The 18,743-nt window shown below is 30.2% G+C and overlaps 1 protein-coding gene and 1 long non-coding RNA gene across 2 annotated transcripts; one reads left to right on the forward strand and one right to left on the reverse strand.

Moving 5' to 3' along the window:
- Positions 1–5,434: 5,434 nt before the first annotated feature.
- Positions 5,435–7,255, forward strand: LOC131607531 (transcription factor MYB102-like). The gene is made up of 3 exons (XM_058879526.1): positions 5,435–5,909; positions 6,029–6,158; positions 6,302–7,255. The coding sequence occupies exons 1-3, from the start codon at positions 5,777–5,779 to the stop codon at positions 7,047–7,049; spliced, it is 1,011 nt and encodes a 336-aa protein (XP_058735509.1). The 5' UTR covers positions 5,435–5,776; the 3' UTR covers positions 7,050–7,255.
- An 8,290-nt stretch (positions 7,256–15,545) lies between these two features.
- On the reverse strand, positions 15,546–16,400 carry LOC131607532 (uncharacterized). Its single transcript, XR_009285329.1, has 3 exons — positions 16,283–16,400; positions 15,722–15,881; positions 15,546–15,623 (listed from the first exon to the last, which is right to left on the reverse strand). It is a non-coding gene; the product is annotated as an uncharacterized LOC131607532 (long non-coding RNA).
- Positions 16,401–18,743: the final 2,343 nt, after the last annotated feature.

The following is an 18,743-nucleotide window of genomic DNA, read 5'->3' on the forward strand; positions in this document are numbered from 1 at the left end:
ATGTAGATTCTTGGATTTCATCGCCGCGAACACTATCCATCTTCTGGATTATAAACATAGAACTTTGACTTTCCCAGCGCACCCCTTTGTTTGATTTTTTTGTAATGACGTCCCCTGATCAGGTAAGAAATGTGGACACATGTGCCTACGTAAGCCTTCTAAGACGGTTACCTTCTAAGAAATGTGGTAACACTTTCCTACTTCAAAGCCTACGTAACAAAAATTGGGAAGCTCCACAGCCACGCCCTATTTAAAAGAATAAAAAACCTTTTGAAATTTCGAAGTTCCCTTTTCCTTCTCCCCACCACTCTCAGACGGTTAACTTCTAAAACACTTTCCTATTTTAAAGCTTCTCACCCATTTTTCTTTCAAAATATCCCAAATCATTTTTGATCCTAAGTCTTCTTCTTTGCTTTAACGTTTTCTATCTCTTGTTACTGCTTTCATCACAATGTCTCGCCGCGGTGGAGGAAATCATCCCGAAAATCGCCGGAGTCAACCATCTCCTGCACATTCTCAACAATCATCCATCAATGCTGCAGGATCAGGCCGTGGTGGTGGTGGCCGTGGCTCTCGCGGTGGACGTACCTCCAATCCTTCTTCCTCCGGACATCCACCTCCTCCGTCATATGCTCCGGCCCCGGTTACCTCTCCTCCGTCTGTTGTTGCAGCTCCGGTTGTTCGTCCATCTGTTTCAGCGCCGTTTGTTCCATCTGTCGCAGCGCCGGTTGCTTCCTTGAGTTCGGCTCTGATCTCCATCGAGAGCCTGACTGTCGAAGTTAAACAGAAGGCTACTCTAGAGTCGGCTCTGTCGTCTCAGAAGGAAAATTGGGAAGGAAAATTGGGAAGGAAAATTCAAGTTCGTGCTAATCATTTTCAGTTGCGAGTGGCTGATAAGGATCTACACCACTATGATGTAAGTATAGTTTGCTCATAAGTTTTTTGTTGTTGTTTATTATGTTGGTAAGTTACAATGTGGTATGGATTTTTAGAGGATCAAGACTTTCTAACCTGTTGCAGCGTCTCCTCCATCGTCTTCATCCGATTAAATAAAGCGAATCGTTCTTGTTTGTTATTTTTTTCTGTCCAGACCTTTTTTCGGAAGTGCATTTCCGAATTCCTCCAAGGGGGTGAGTTCGGAGATGAACTTCCGAAACACCACATTTTCTGAAAATGTATTATTTCGGAGATGCATCTCCGAAATCAATATTTTATATTAAAAAAAACACGTTTTCGGAAGTTCATTTCCGAAAACACCTTTTTTTCAAAAAAAAGTACCTTTTCGGAAATGAACTTCCGAAATAAGGGGTAGTGTTATAAATTCACTAGGGGTGAGCAAGAAGGTTAGGAGGGGTAGTGTTTATGGATTTCTGGGTTGTTAATTTTGTTTAAGTTTTTGCGATGTGGTGTTTTTTAGGGTTTTCTGGGGTTTTCGTTACATAACTGTTGTAGTTCTATTATATTAGAATCTAGTTTTTCTCTATTTACGTTCTTTAATTTTCTATTCTTGATTTATAATTTTGATTTGACATTTTAGTTTTTTTTTTATAATTTAATAACCATTCAACTTTTGCTTAAATTGTTTTATGTTTTCTTGTTTTGAGCTATGTTTGAATTTCATGTAAGTGATGAATTAGAAATGAGAAGAGATACTTTTTATAGTAATATATTTTGCTTAAATTGGCTCATTTTGTATTGAAACTTCAAACATATTTGATCTTTCCTGATTACTAACTTTAACAAGATTGAAAAATAAAAAGTTTTCTTGCTTTCTATACAAATTGCAAACGTTAACCTTGAATTAGGAATTTTGGAGTCATTAAATGAAAACTTGAAAAATGAGGGATGGGTGCAAATGTGATGGAAATGTAGCTTTATGGGTAGCATTTTCCATTAGTAGTTTTATGTGTAGGCTTTCTATGTTGGTGATTTGGTGATTTATTGCTATGTAATAAATTGAAGTAGTACATTATTTTTGGGAATAGTTTGTAATAAATTAAAGTTAACACGTGAAAATTGGTTTGAAAGAGAAATATGTACAAAGAAGCCATCTATACATAATTTTGAGGTGTAATAATTGGGTGTGGTTTTGAATGGATCATATGCTTGTGTGTTTTACCTTTATGACAATATACGACTAATTTATGAAGCATTTCCTCTAGCTTTACGAGTAGGCTTTCTATATTGATGGTATAAATTATAACCTTGTTATGCCCAATATTGTCCTTATGTGTTTGTCTGTGTTAGGGTATTCAAGCATATGCTTAATGTATCAATGTTCTTGTGTTTAATTTGCATTTGAATGGAATGAGTTATTTTATTTTATTTTAATCTATATTTATGTATTGATAGATATATAGCTTAGTCATTATATTAAATGTGTGCAAATAATATTTGTTATCGGTTAGAAGTTGGTAGTGTGATTAGAATTTGATGCTCTTTGAAGATTAATCAATTAGATTCAATACATTCAGAAGGAGAACCCTACTTTTTAATATTTCTCTTTCTATCAACTCTAACTATAGATATAAAGGGAGTATTAAATTGATTAGTGATGGACAAGAATCTCCATTATTATTGGTCTCTAGAGGGAATGGGAGTTCGTATGTGTATCTAAGGAGTTAATTTTAAAGATTCTTAGATTGGGTTATCTTTTTGTGATATTTTGCTTGTATTGTGAAATTGATATAATAGTTAATCAAAAGAAACTATTCACGGTTCAATCACACCAAAAAAATTGATATGTGGGGACAAAGAATAGTAACAACCAAAATAACTTCAATGATCATATATTCATGATTTTGATTCTTGGAAGTCCACAGTTAACCAAATTTCTCAAAAGTCAAAGTTGATATTGGACAATTGACTTTTTCAGTTGAATTGTATTTCTGTAAGTATCAATTGAATCAAGACCTTCTAGCCAAATGGATGAGATGAGGGACTATAATGGAGCATTTAAAATCCTTAAATTATGTTTTGAGCCTTAAGACCACGCTTTGACCAAAAGTCAACTTTTTCAGACAATTGGGTCAAAACTATAATTGGTGTACTAAATGAATTGGAAAGTTGGGGATCTTGAATTGAAGCACAATTAGGCTTGAATATTGATGAGGTAAATCACTTGAGCATATGAGAAAGCCTGAGTCCCTTTTGAGCCTTAAAACTCTAATTTGCCTGAGCTTCTTGATCAATCACTTGTCTTGGGAAACAAGCAAACACAATCTTTTTTTGTGTATTTTTGGTTAGCAAATGATGTATGAATGATTTTATATTAAATGAATGATGATAATGATGACCACGCTCTTTTAGAAGAAGTGGGATCTTAGGGTCCAAAATTGGGGTATGATAGCGTCGAGCACGCTTAAAGTATTCAAGAAAGTTGTTGGAGACATTTTGTGCGTACGACTACAAAAATCAATTCCCTCTGGGATTATGTCCAAGACTCTTTGCATGTTCGACTATAACAATCAATTCCCCCTAGCCAAATATTACACTCATTTCTACGTAGCTGATGCACCCCCTTCAGATCTAGCCCATCCAAAGAACGTGAGAGGTGGAGTCCAAAGACGTCCACCTCGATCCGAGTTATATCTCAAAGGCAGGGACGAGGATCCACTACCTTTGGCCGAGGAATGATCCTCTATAACGGGAGCGCAGTTCAAAGCATATATGTATATAACTGGTTTCATGCCATATTATTGTAGGTGAGACTCAAAGTATAGCCGCATCTAGTCGGTCGCATGCAAAATTATTATAAGTGTGACTCAAAGTATAGTCGCATATATCTAGTCTCATGTCGTACAGTTACAAACATGATCCAGCACACGACTATATCAAGTTGGAGTAGCGTCTTACCAATAAAATGTGTACATCTTAATGCAACTTGCTCATAAATTAAAGCAACCAAACATGGACTCACAAAGTACTTAAGTTTACTTAGACTTTAAGCAAAACATTATTTAACTCCCTTCGTAGCAGAAAAACTTTATGAGTTGCAGAGATAAAATCAAACTCGGCGCTCCTCTGGCTCATAAACACCACTAAGGAGACGATTGGAAGTAATAGAACGCTTACAGTAAAATAAAATAAATGCACCTTATACAAGTAATAAGACGAACATTGCCAAAACAACAAAAAGAATAGTTACATACAAATATTTTCCCATGTCTTAATACGTTTCATGTAGAGCACAAAAAAGGGTGGGATACAAGGGCCTATTCAAGAATGCAGACGACCCACCCATCTCAAAGTATCTGATCCGGTCGGATCTGCCTCCTTGAAATAGCTAGTGAAAGGTGAAAATACACCACCTAAAGCAGCACATTCTCCAAAGACTCTGTAACTTCCCTCAAGGCTCGAAGAAATACATTCTTTCAATTTTTTAGTTAGAAGCATTTTGACTACGCAAAAATTCTAACTTCTTCTAGGCACAATCAAGAGCCTTGGTATTCCTCTCCATCATCCAACCAGGTGCATCACGTGATCGCCCGTAGTGCCGAGAAAACTAAAAAGAGCCAGAGCTTTACTTACCTCATTCAAAGAGATGGAAGTATTCTGCAGCTCTATTAAGAACATATCTCATTGAAGAGTCAAGTTGTTAACACTTCCAACCGATGTCTCTCATCACGCTTTATGTCCAAAAGAGTTTTCCAATGCTCGAACCTGCCTAGAGTTAAAGCAACTGAAGGTTGCTTAGCAGACCGCGCCAGACTATTCATCTCTTCCCCCAGAGCCTACCCGAAAAGTATGTTGGAAAAGGCCAATGATCATTAAAGACTGAATTTTAGCGCTCACGAGAAGGGTATAATATATGGTGTAGGTGTTAAATTGGGTGTCAACATAGCTTTTCTCTTATATTAATGAACCTATATTGAATCAAAAATACTAAAATAACACTTATTTTTGACATCTACACCGTATTTATATACGATACAATCCACTTTTTTCCTTATTTTATTATTATTATTCCATGTACTAAATTTGAACCACTTTCAAAAGACTGCTTCAAACTACGATGTCACGTTTACGGTGTTAAAAATAATGTATGACATGCATAAGTACAATCATCAAAAGTGAAAAGAATCTAAAAAAAACAAACAATTATAAAAAGTTGTTTCATTTTTAATAAAGCTAGCCAACCATATCTATCCATCTTTGATTATACATTTCTTAGAGTAATTTTGTATTAGTTTACTAAAGGTAAGAAAAATAAGATCTCTTTGGTCTACCAAGAAGAAAGACATTGATGTTTATTGGGGTTACGTGGCTTTGCATGGTTGCATACAGCTAATATATTTCCAGAAGATTAAGGTCACACTCACCAGAAAATGATGCTTGAATCCATGATAACTTAAAAGTTAACTTCAAGTGTAACATGATACTAAAATTTCAAAAGGATGTGAAACAAAACAACATAGATTTACACAAACAACGTAGAGAAATTTAACTAGATAATGATATGCACAAAGAAGAGGGACACGTAGCAACAGTGACAACCAAAGGACGGTACCAAATCCATTTGACTTCATCTATTTCTTACTCTTAATTTCTATTTATAGTTTACAACAACAAGAAAGTGCATTCATTCCATTGAGTTCAGTTGAGTTTAATCTCATACAATACAAAATCTAACTTTATTTCTTTCTTTCTTTTCTCACGTCTCAAAAAACTTCTCCCTCTTTTCTAACATATCATATCTTCACGCAAACTCTCATTGACCAATTACTGTACTTTATTTAGCTCAACAGTTTGCTTTAGAACTATAACACATACTGCCATGGGAAGAATACCTTGTTGTGAAAAGAATGGACTCAAGAGAGGACCATGGACACAAGAGGAAGACCAAAAACTCATTGATTACATTCACAAACATGGCTATGGAAACTGGAGATTACTCCCAAAGAATGCTGGTATACACATATACATATGCAACATGTCAATATGTCATGAATCTTCATGTTAATTATTTCTACCAAAATAGTGAACATTAATGAACTAAAGTGTTTGGTTATTTTTATTTGAACTGCAGGATTGCAAAGATGTGGGAAGAGTTGCCGTCTTCGTTGGACAAACTATCTGCGACCGGATATAAAACGAGGTCGATTCTCTTTTGACGAAGAAGAAACTATAATTCAGCTACATAGCATCCTCGGCAACAAGTAATAATCAAGTCAAATATATATATTTTTTGAAAAAACAAGTCAAATATATATTATTATTCGTTATGATTAAGATACTATATACTATACTAATGATATATATGATTTTTGTGACTAAAACTATATATTATTGGAATGTGTAGATGGTCTGCAATTGCTTCTAGGCTACCAGGAAGAACAGACAATGAAATCAAGAATTATTGGAACACTCACATTAGAAAAAGACTCATGAGGATGGGAATTGATCCAGTGACACATAGTCCAAGACTTGATCTTTTGGACCTTTCATCTATCCTAAACTCATCTTTTTATGCTTCTGCTTCAATGATGAACCCTGAGATTCTAAAGTTGGCTGCATCACTCTTCTCCTCTCAAGAGAATCACCAAATTGATCAGAATCAACAAGTTATCTCACACTTGGTTCAAACTCAAATTCAGGACTCCATTCATCAAGAAGCTTACAACAAATTAATGAATCCAAATCCACCTTTTGATAGTTCAATGCTTTTCAATCAATCACATTTTGTTGAATCCAGTGAGAATCTATATCCATCATCCTTTATACCTGAATTTGGCTTCCAACAACAGCATGAACATGCTCAATCAAGTACTATAACAGATGATTTTGTTCATCAATTACCAAGCTATGGAAATGATCTATTTATGGAACCACACATATCAGAAACCTCAACATTTCATTCCAATAACATCAACCAGAACTTCGATTTACCTTCGGTTCTATCTACGCCTTCATCAAGTCCCGCACGGTTGAATTCGAATTCGACTTATATCAACGGAACCAGCATTGAAGATGAGACAGAAAGCTATGTTAGCAACAACATGTTTGAATTTCAAATATCAGATATCTTAGGTGTGAATGAGTTCATGTAATGTGGATAACTATGGATTGATGTTGATTGATACATGTAACATTTTTCTAAAACTTTATCAGAGTTGATACTTTGACATTGTTGATTGAGGCTTTGGCTGTATTAGGAAGTATGCGAAAGTCTTCATCATTTTCAAATTATTGAAATACATTCAAAGTTTCAATTATTGCTATGTTACTGTATGCATGTCTGTTTTTTTCTTAGATTTGGAAATTGGTGTCCTTTGAATAATTAGTTTACTTAAACAAAGTAATGAACCAATTATATACATCACTTCAAAATCAGCTTATATAAAAATCCCAATCAGTAATGTCTATTTAATTCATAGGCGATTAATTTATATATCATCAATATTTTCTTATACATCAAAATTTTATTGAAATTGTATTGTGTCAGGTATTTGGGTTGTTTAATTGAATTTAAATTAGGTGCTTACAAAAATAAAAATATGGTTAACTAAATCTCATATAATTAAACTGAACTGTAATGCAACCAAAAAAACTGAACATCTTTGATAATTAATGAACTAAAATACTTATTTGAAACAATTTAGTGATAATACGCAAATGAATTAAGAAGCGGTGATGAGAATGGATCAATGCTTTTGATGCGGTGGAGTGGGAATTTGCAAAATTAACATTTTAACATTCAAGTCAGTATACGAGAAAGAAGATTGAAGTAAAATCGAATTTAAAACTTATTACCTCCATTAAATGCTTTATATATATATATATATATATATATATATATATATATATATATATATATATATATATATATATATATATATATATATATATATATATATATATATATTGTCAGCTCAATGTTCAACAAACAGTATGTCATTCAAGACCGTTTTTTGGACCTGCAAGACTGACTACCGCACAAGGCCTCAAACTTCTCATAATTAAACTATTGATAAATAAAATCTCATAAAATATTTGGCGGATTAAATCGTACCACGTAGTCTTCAAAATTTTGAGAGGTCTTGATGTCATTTATTTTTAAAAAAAAGTTGGATGTCATCTATATATTAATATAAAAAGAAAGTGTATGCCATTTTATTCTACTCTATACAATTAATATCTCTGTTTATTTTTTTCCTTTGGATGATGCTAATGTTTTAGATATTCCGACAGTAGATCCGGCTGGGAGACGGGGATAAAATGAAACGCCGGCGCGTGGAGCCATTATGTGGACACCTGTCCAAGACAGCTGTAACCGGTAACTCTCTTTTCACGTACTACTACTCCTGATACCGAATATAGTATTATTAAAGTCAACGATTTTGCATGGGAGGTTTTGACCAAAAATATATTGTGCATACGTGGCCATGCATCAATGCTGACACCGCAGTTTGTGGGGACCCTCATGAGTCATACAAACCAAGATGCTTTTCGTATTAAAAATAATGGCGTGTTTCTTGTGTGGCTTTTTGCCTTTTGTTTTTTAATTTTGCGTGTGTTGATCTGTTTCTTTTTGGGAGTTAGAATTAAATGGGTTGTGTTGTGATACCACTAATTGTGTCACCAATGAGGGCTCAATAATACAATAATAGTGGACCCCGCATGGCTTACTAAAAATCAAATACATAAAAAATATTAATAATCATATTACTCCCCCCTCCGTCCCACAATGAGTAACCCATTTGGAATAAAATGGTGTCCCAAAATAAATGACTCATTTCAATTTCCAATACACTTTTCCAATTTTACCCTCTAATTAATAAAAGTTTCATCATTTCCAAGACATAATAAGGGTAGTGTAGTAAAAATACTATTATCTCTCTTACTTTTAACCACTTTTCTTAATATGTGTGAAATGGTGGGCTGGGTCACTCATTAGGAGACGAAGGGAGTACTTTATTATAACTGGGACTGTAAAAAGATATTCTTTTCTATTTATGAAAAAATTAACTAAACTTGAGGAAAATCTTAAGAATCAGTCAATAAAATTATTTCATAATATCTAGGAGCTAGATTTTCTTACCGGAAATGGCATCCAAACCTCATTGTGTTGGAACACCCAAGAAGTTATGTGTAGGAGGAGGTTTAGAGGAACAATCCCTACTAGTAACATGTACTCCTCTTCTAATAAAAACTAGTAAAGGACCCGTGCGCCCGCACGGGTCACGTAAAGTCGGTATAAATATTAAATAAATATAATATGGTTATGGTTAAAGAATTCTATTAAAATATATATTAATTAAGCGAAATAATTTCTTCAATAATGATTATCATATCAATATTAATTTAATTTATCAATTTTTAGTTGTTTTCAATGATGATATTTATGTTGGATAAAAAATAAAATAATATTAGAGATAATTAATTATTATTGTTGATTACAATTTTAACTCTGAAAAAATATAATTCTTGATAAAAAGTAAAAAAATAAATAAAAATTGAGATAATGTAGTTATTATGTACTATCATTATCAACAATTTTTATGGCTCCCACCCCTAGTATGTCTACCCGCCTTTTTTTCCGCAGACGCACATTATCAATTTTTATGGGCTCCCACCCCTAGTATGTCTACCCGCCTTTTTATGAGCATGATTCAAATTGCAAATTTAAATTATCAAAATAAAAAATTGCAAAAAAAATTATAACATCTATATAAGTCAAGAAACAAAAAATAATGAAATGACATATTATAATTCAATGCAACACATTATGAGATTTAACTTTAAATATATATTTAATTTGATTTACCAAAGAAAAATTTGTACAAAAGATGTATATTATTAATATTAATGTTACTTATCACATATATGTCGTTAATTTCTCATATTTTTGTTAGCTACTCATACCGAATCAAAAATACTAATGTAATGGAATAAAAAAAACAAAAATATTTAATTCAAATTGCATATCCAATAACAAAAATAAATAAGTTATTAAATAAAAAATAACTTATAATTTTATTTATAATCTTAACAGAAAAAGATTTATACCAACTCTTTCTTTATATTTGATATATTTAATGAAATGAATATAAATTAGAATTAATGTCAAATATTTTTTTTATAGATATTAAAGAAATGAATATAAATTATAATTAATGTCAACTATTTTCAATAGGAAAGATACAATAATGCGTATTGAAAGGTGTTATATGCGTTTAATTTTTAATTTTTAATTCTATACAAAATCTTTTTTGTATGTTTATTTACAATTATTTTATACTGATTCCTCTATTTGAATTTGAATTATGTGAAGGTACTATATATTTGTTGATATTGTATGAAAGGTAGAGAGTTATATGAATTTCACTTTTTTATGATTAATTAACCGTAATGATTACTTTTAGATATTGGAGTTGATTGGAAAACTTGTAGCATGCAAAAGAAATAATGATTGTTTTTAGATATTGTCAAATATTAAAGGCATAAGGCATGCTAATATGAGTTGATGATGAAAAACGACAATTGAAGGCATGAAAATCGGATTAAAATATTTGTTTAAACTTGGACATGAAATTAATTTTGGTAGACATCGATTTTCTTATTATGATAGTAGTTATTATAATAGTAGATCAATTATTTCTTAAAAAATATTAATAATTGCAAATGTTAAAAAAGAAGACTAATTATTATCACCTAAAACTACATATTCCCAATGACATTTTCTTCAAACTTCTAATTAAAAAAGACTATTAATTATTAATACCTACAACTAAAACCTACTACAACTAAAATCTACCTCTATTGGGTCCTTTACTTTTTCACCATATGGATGAACGTATATCAGATCAATCTATTTTTTTGTCTAACAGGTTCAGTTTAATCAATGACAAAGGATTGCGATAAAATAAAATAAAACTATTTAATATTTTATTAAATAAATTAGGATTGGAAAACAAAACAAAAAAGTTAATTGTGTGAATTTTTTTAGCCATAAATAACTTTTAGAGATATTATTATTATTATATATTAATTTTAAAAATATTATTATTTCTATGATTAATAATTTGGGACTGTTAACTCAACATAATATTTTTATTATGTTGATTAATGTATAATTGTTATTAATAAGCTCTTAATGTTGATTATTATGAAAATTTAATGAAAAATGAGATTGTTCTCCCATCGAACCATCTCCATTTTTTTTTTTGTTAATGTCCTTGATGCAGTCAAATTTTTTACTCTTTGTCACTGGAAAAAAAATTACATTAATAAATAAAAGGCAAGTAAACCAAACGTAGAGGTTGGTGTGAATCATAAATCTACTATAAATCGAAACAAAATTTTGATGAATGAATAGAGTGGGAATTCAAAAGGTTAATTTTCTGTTTCTAATATGTTAATTTCTTTAACTGAGAAAAACTGTTGGAAGTATAATAGGATTTGGGAAAAGACTTTAGGTCAAATATGATTAAATATGATTAATATATATTTAAAGTAATAAATAACATTGTGCGGAAGAAATTAGAAAGGACTGTGGTTCAAAACCGGTGTTTGTGACTCTTCTTTTTTCACGTGCGACCTTTCTGTTAAAAAATAATGCATTTAAGACTTGTTAGATACAATTAACATTGAGAATCAAAATAATTAAATTGGAAAAAGAAAAAAGAAATGAAGCGTGCTTGAATTATTTGAAACATAAATATTTGGCACGTAAAGAGTAACATAATAAAAATGGTAATAATTTAATTGGAAGTTTATCTTGTCTAATTTATATTACATATTTTATTTTTGGTGAAATTTTTATAAGAGAGAATCGTAGTCAAACTCTCCCGTGAAATATTATGCTTCCTTTTGAAACTTTACGTGAGAAAATTGCAATCCCAATTTTAAACTCTCCCGTGAAATTCATGTATCAATTTTTTTTCAATTAAATATATTAAAAGTTTTTTTTTTAAAGAATTAAATATGAGGATGTACACTACTTATATATAATATTTTTATAAATAGTAAATAAATATATAATAGTTGATATCTTAGCCTTTTGTTTTAAATATAAAAAAGAAATAAATTTGTGTCTTTCATAAAAAAAATTGTTTATTCATCAATCATAATTTTCTCATGTTTTTTAATAAAAACAAATATATGTATCAACTTTTAGAATAAATGTTAACATCTTATCATAAATAAATGCTAACATTTTTTCATGTCAATTTTATTTTTATTTGTATCATGTAATAATAATATATATCATTTTTTATCAGGTATATGATATTTTTATTTAAATAATTTATAAAAGAAATCATACTTAATTGATTGAAACAATTTTTTATAGAAGCAAATTATTGTTGCCTATAAAATTATAATGTAATGGAATAGAATTTATATTTATTATTATATATTAAATTTAAATTTAAATTTTAGATGATCCACTCACTATAGAATCTCCATTTTAAATTTCTTCCCTTTGATTTTAATTTTTTTAAAATATATTTCATTAATAATAATAATAATATTAATTGAATGATGGACATACGATATTCACATTCTCATAGATGAACATACAATTAAAAATAGTTAATATATTATTTTTTTTAAAAGAATATCACAAATAAATCAAATTGATAGATGGTTAAAAAAATATTACTACATCCCATTAATAGAATAATTATTTTACAGAGATTCATTTCCCATTATCCCATATCCACCCATTATATATTTTTATTATAATAATGAGTCTTTAGTATTAAGGTTAGAAAAATATTACTACAATCCTTTCATAAAATCTACGTTTAGAAATTGTAATTACGTTTAAGGGTAATGAAAAAATCCCTTAAAACAATAGAATAATTATACTCAATTATGTAATAAAAAAAACATCAAAATGGTAGAGTATAGTATCAATTATTTACTTATTTATAAGGCTTATAATCTATATATAAATATGCAATACAATTAAACATATTTAAACCTCATTATTTATCTTCAATTATATATTCCATCTCATTTATATCAGGTTAGTTAAAATATTAAATATCATTTAATTGATTTAATAATTATTTTATTAGAGTAATTGGAATTTTTATTAAAAGATGTTGGTGTTTAACTTGTAGTAATGAAATATTAATAATCATATTCATAATCACATCATAGAAATCAAAAATAGCCTTCAACTTGCAAAAGATTTAAAAAGTCATCTGCATTAATTCGTATAGGCTCCACCACTATTAACAGGCCATTGAAAATCGACATAATAATGTGAATCTGTGTTGGCTATGCATAGAATCATTATCTGTATTAATTCCTATAGGCTGGAATAATGATGGATAACTTGTAATAAGAACGATCACGCTTTCCTTACAAAGCAGATTGGCATGCACTGTAGCAATCACAATGATTCAATACTTTTATCAGAAACATAAAACATCTGTAACATAAAACTAACAGTTGTGCCATTCTTTTTTTTTTGCCATTTATGAGCATATTAGTGTGACTGTATTATTCAAAATTTTGATACTGCAAAACATCTGGTACCACAATAGTAATTATAAAGTTTAATAGTAGAAAAAATAATAGAGAAGTGGAATATTTTGTGGTGATATCAAATATATTACTGGATCCAAACTCAGTTCACAAAAACTTGAGTAAATTCAACCCAACAACAAAATCAAACAAACAAATAAAGAAAAGTAAATATGTGAGAAAAAAAGATAACAAAATTCTCACGGTAACAACATCAATCACCAACTTACCAAACAAAATATTTAAGGTATCCAGATATCTATCGGTGAAATCAACAATTTTAATTTTAATGGGAATTAAGTATACTTCCAAAATCAAACACCTTAATTTCTAAAATTATCAACATTTGAGTACAACACTGATTTTTCTGTCAACATTTAACAAAAATCAAATTCCTCCAGATTTCTCAGCATAAAGACTTCATTTTCCTTATATTTAAGTCTAAACAAAACAGTAAAAAAAATCATTTTTCTCTCATTAATTCGTTAAAAATATTTTTTTAATAAAAATATATTAAAAAGACTTATCAATTCAAAAAAGTAGAAAGTAAAATCTGATCGATGAAAAGCAAAAAAAAATTAAAGAAATTACCTTTGGAGGTTTCGAAAGCATTGTTGGTTTGGGAGGAGAAAATGAAAGATTAGGGTTTCAGAAGGTTTGAATAGTTGGGGATTATGTTGTATATCTAATTTATTTTTAAAATAAATAAATCAGAATTAAGTAATTTATCTATAATATGGTTGAATATTTTATTTTTCCTGAATTATTGCCGAAAAATAATTTCCTAAAATATATGTAAATTTTGAATAAATTATATTTCGGGTTTTTTTAGCCATTTACTATTTTTCTCTTTCAAATAAATTGTGATCTAAATATTAATTATTATTAATTATGATATGCCATGTAACCGAGAATATTATTATTTGTAATAAATAAATATAATTAGATAATTTTGTATCTATTAATTTGAAATTAAAATAAATCATGCAAATTCTTACTCCAAGAAGTTAAGTATGCGATATCATTGTTTCATCAAGTTTATCACATTGTTTTAAATAAATACTATTTCATAAAAAGGATAATAACCAATTTAATGAATCAACTTTTATAGTACCAAACTTATATTGTCAAAAGTGGATAAAAAATAATCTGAGAAACAATGAGAAGTGATATATAACTTAGAATGAATAAATTAATATGCATACAGTCAGCAAATAATAACTATAACTATTTTTCTTAGAATGCATAGAGATAGTGGGTTATTGATTCAAATTATAGACATTAAGTAATTTATTTAAAAGTAAAGATATTAAATTATAGACATTAAGTAATTTATTTAAAAGTAAAGATATTCAATGAGGAGGACACAGGTTCCTATGATCCACCGGTTATTATTGGAATCATTCACAATCTCAGCCTGGCTTGTAGCATGAATAATGGACGACTTCCCAACACTAACTACATGACCTTTATACAGAGCCATCAGCAATGTTCCTGCAAATGTTATTGCGTTGCAGTACCAATCGTTTTGGCTTGACATGCTACCTCTTTTATCTTCATGTGCTCCAACCTGCACATTATAAACAATTAGTTAATTAATTTACCAAAAAATATTTTATTCAAAAATAATTTAGAACTATGATGATGTATACCTATTAAATTGGTTACTTTAAAATGACTGCAAACAGAAAAGTAATAGAGGGCACATAGTTAATCACAGCTGAAAGGAACGAAATGGACGTTAATTTCATCCTCAACAGAGCAAAACATTGATCAATAATTATTCTATAAATGTAATATAATATAATTTAGTTAATTAAGTTACTACAGAAAAATCAACATTGAAATTCATATATTATAAACTATAAAGAGTAAGAATATATAAGAATGATTACTCGAAGAAAGCCAGTAACATGATCTCTGAAAATACACAGAGACTCATCCTCAGTCTAATTTTCCTAAAAGAAAAAAAAAACAAAACAAATTTTTCAGAACATCATAATTAGAATGTTTGTTAGTGGAAATAGTAAAAATAATGAATGAATGAAAGAGGTTGAAGAGACGTTTCTAAATAAAATGCAAATGGAGCTAATGTTACATGTTCTTCATTTATGATCTCAACATCAGGAACTTTAGAAGAAACCCTAAAAAATCCATAAAAAACCAAAGAATCACAAATAGAAGAATAAGAATATTGAAAAAAATAGACATGATGGAAAAACAATACTAATAGAAATCTAACCATAGCTATAACTTGAGAGATCTATCAGTTTTCCCATAGTCAATATCATTGACCATATTTGCAAACATTTTTATTTCAATTTCTCATAGGCCCACCGTCAAGACTTCACTTTTCACTTTTTCAAAATTTCTTTGTCTTTGTCATTTACAGATTTGCAAATCTGCAAATCATATTGAAACGATTCTGAAGCAATATTGATTAACAAAATTGAAAAGGAAATAATTCATAGAGTCTAAATCCATAATTTTGAAATCTATTTTTGAAATTTTTAATCATAAAAGCAAAATCCATTTGCAAATATAAGAAATAAAAAATCTTCTCTTTTGGACTTTGAAATCGAAGCCCTGTTAATGCCACACAGATTCACTATTGGATGGATGAAAAACGATTATTAATGGAATGGTTAAAAGATTAATGTATTTCGGGTTATATTAATGAAAAATGCAGGAAGATGTTATAAAATGGATAGAAAACGAAAGCATAGAATTCAAGATGGAGGAAGATGGTATTGATTGAAAGAGAGGAAGACGGGAAAATGGGGGGAAGAGGAAGAAAATAAACCTAAGAAGTGAACAGAATAAAATGAAGAATATTGATGGCATGTTCCTTGAAGAGTATGACTTTATAGATGGAGGAAAGAAATTGAATGGGTTTAGGGTTTTTCAAAACTGAAGGTTCCAATGCATTGAGCAGACTAAAACGTGTTGCAACGTTTTTCATATTCCAATAAAAGATTTAAATTAATTAGGCTGCTGCAATTAAATAGGTTTAGGTGTGTAATTACTTTTAGGGGCATATAAAACTATCTTAAATTGATTTTCATTAGGATATTGTTTACCTTTGACCAATTCTTCGAGTTTACCGGTGCAAGTTTTTTCATATTCCAATGCAGAAGTTTTGCATTAAATAAACTTTTGGAATGTAACCATAATTAGATGTAAAATGACGCTCAGGGGTATGCAAAACCATGCTTAATTGTTTGTGATTAGGGTAATTAAGGCAATTTGGTGGTAATTCATTTTTATATATTAAAATAGATAATTGTCAACCTGTCTACGCTCCATAAATCTGAACCAAAAATAGTTGGAAATTTCTTTGTACATCCTTTAATTTTTTTATAAAATTTTCATTTTAACCCTTGAATTCAAAGATATTTCTTCAAATGTACCACATTTTATTTTGTTAGGGGTATTTTCGAAATACATCTCCGAATAAATTTATTTTTTAAAGTTTTGGAGCTTTTCGAAGATGCATCTCAGAATTAGAGTATATACAACAAACCAACGACATAAACCCTTTATTTTGTTTTGTTATAAACTCAAAAACTCAAAAACTCCACAATCTCTACTTTCAAAATTCATTTCAACTAATGTCTACTCATTTTCACTCATTGTAACTCATTTCAACTCCTTATTTCAACACATTTCAACAACTCTCAAAGCTCCAAATTTGAGTAAATTTCTCTGAATCCCTAGTTCTACTTTGTATGTGTATAATAAGTTGTTTAGAATCATTTAAATTAAATAGGGTGGAGCATAACTTGTAAAATGTGGTTGTTTTGGTGTAAAAATTACATTTTTGGGGATTTGAGTTGAAGGTCCGAAAATGGCAGTCGGTGTTTTCGGAAGTGCATAACCGAAAACACCTCTGAGGAGTTTCAGACATGAACTTCCAAAATTATACATGAATTGTTTTTTATTTATTTTTTCAAACCACTTCTTGTTTCTTCTCTTTGAGTACTGATTATTATTTTCAGAAAAATGATTGAGAACCCGAACAAAATTAGATTCTAAAGGCCAAGCCAAATTGCTTCCGCACAGCGTGAGAGAACTGAGCAGGCTACGAGAGGTTGAGGACGCGGTCGGGTACTGCGGGAGGAAGTGGAGGAAACATCCACTTCTGCTCCGAGGAGTTGTCTGTCACGTGCGACCTCGTCTAGGGATAATAAGGAGGAACCCGAGGAGGTTCATGTTCCACAATCCGAGGAGGTTCATGTTCAGAAATTCGAGGAGGTTCATGTTCCGGATTCCGATGAGGTTAACCCGGAGTATTCAGGAGGGCCCTCTGACACCTCCCTCTTGATCTATTACTCTGATCATGTCGCTCGATATGTTTGGGATGGACAATTATATTTTTGTATTACACTTTTTCATTTAAATGATTTATGCACAAATATGTTAAAATTGTTATTAATATTTATCTTTACATGAATGGATGCCACTAAAGTCCGTGAACCACATACGAAAAATATTTGATATATATCATCCTGATGGGAATTGGTTCAGGGAGGCCATTTTTGGTTCCGGACTTGCCAAACTTTGTTGTTCTGGTTACACATCCATAGCTTTATCATGGGCTTTCTGATAGTAGACACATACTCGATTAATCGTTATGGTTGGTCGCTTAGGAGGCTAGTATTTGGCTAGTACACTTACACTTTTAATTCACTCCTTTCATGTTTAATCTTTAATGTTTGTTTGTATGAACTTATAATCTTGTTTGTATGGATTTGTATGGATTTATTTACTTTCTTCCATCCTCATTTGGCAAGTTGTTTCCCCCATTCCCGAAGCCTTGTAATAATTTTACCACTTTTTTACTTTTTTAGCTTTATTTACTTGCTTTCTTTTATGCTTGAATAAAATGTTCACCCCCGCATTCTGGGTCCATTTACCGAGCCATAGCCCACTCTTTGTAAGCCGATTGCCTTGTGCATCGCCATCGGTCTTTTTTTTCAAACTTTACTCTTTTGTGCACTTGCACTCTTTTCCTTTAAAACTTTTTTCAATAAAACCTTTTTCAAAACAAACTCTTATGTTTTCTTTTTTAGTTGAACTACAAATCCTTTAACTTCTCCATTGCACGAAGAAGGTGTGTAGGCACAAGATGCGATGTCTTTCTGAGCACAATTTAAAAAATAATAAAAACATTTCTTTTCTCATTCTTTTGCAAAAAAAAAAAACTGCTTTAACTTTTAAAACACAAATTTTTAAAAGGTTCTTGTGGAGTACCAAAAATGTGA

This window comes from Vicia villosa, linkage group LG5 (assembly GCF_029867415.1).
Source record: "Vicia villosa cultivar HV-30 ecotype Madison, WI linkage group LG5, Vvil1.0, whole genome shotgun sequence".
NCBI lineage: Eukaryota > Viridiplantae > Streptophyta > Magnoliopsida > Fabales > Fabaceae > Vicia > Vicia villosa.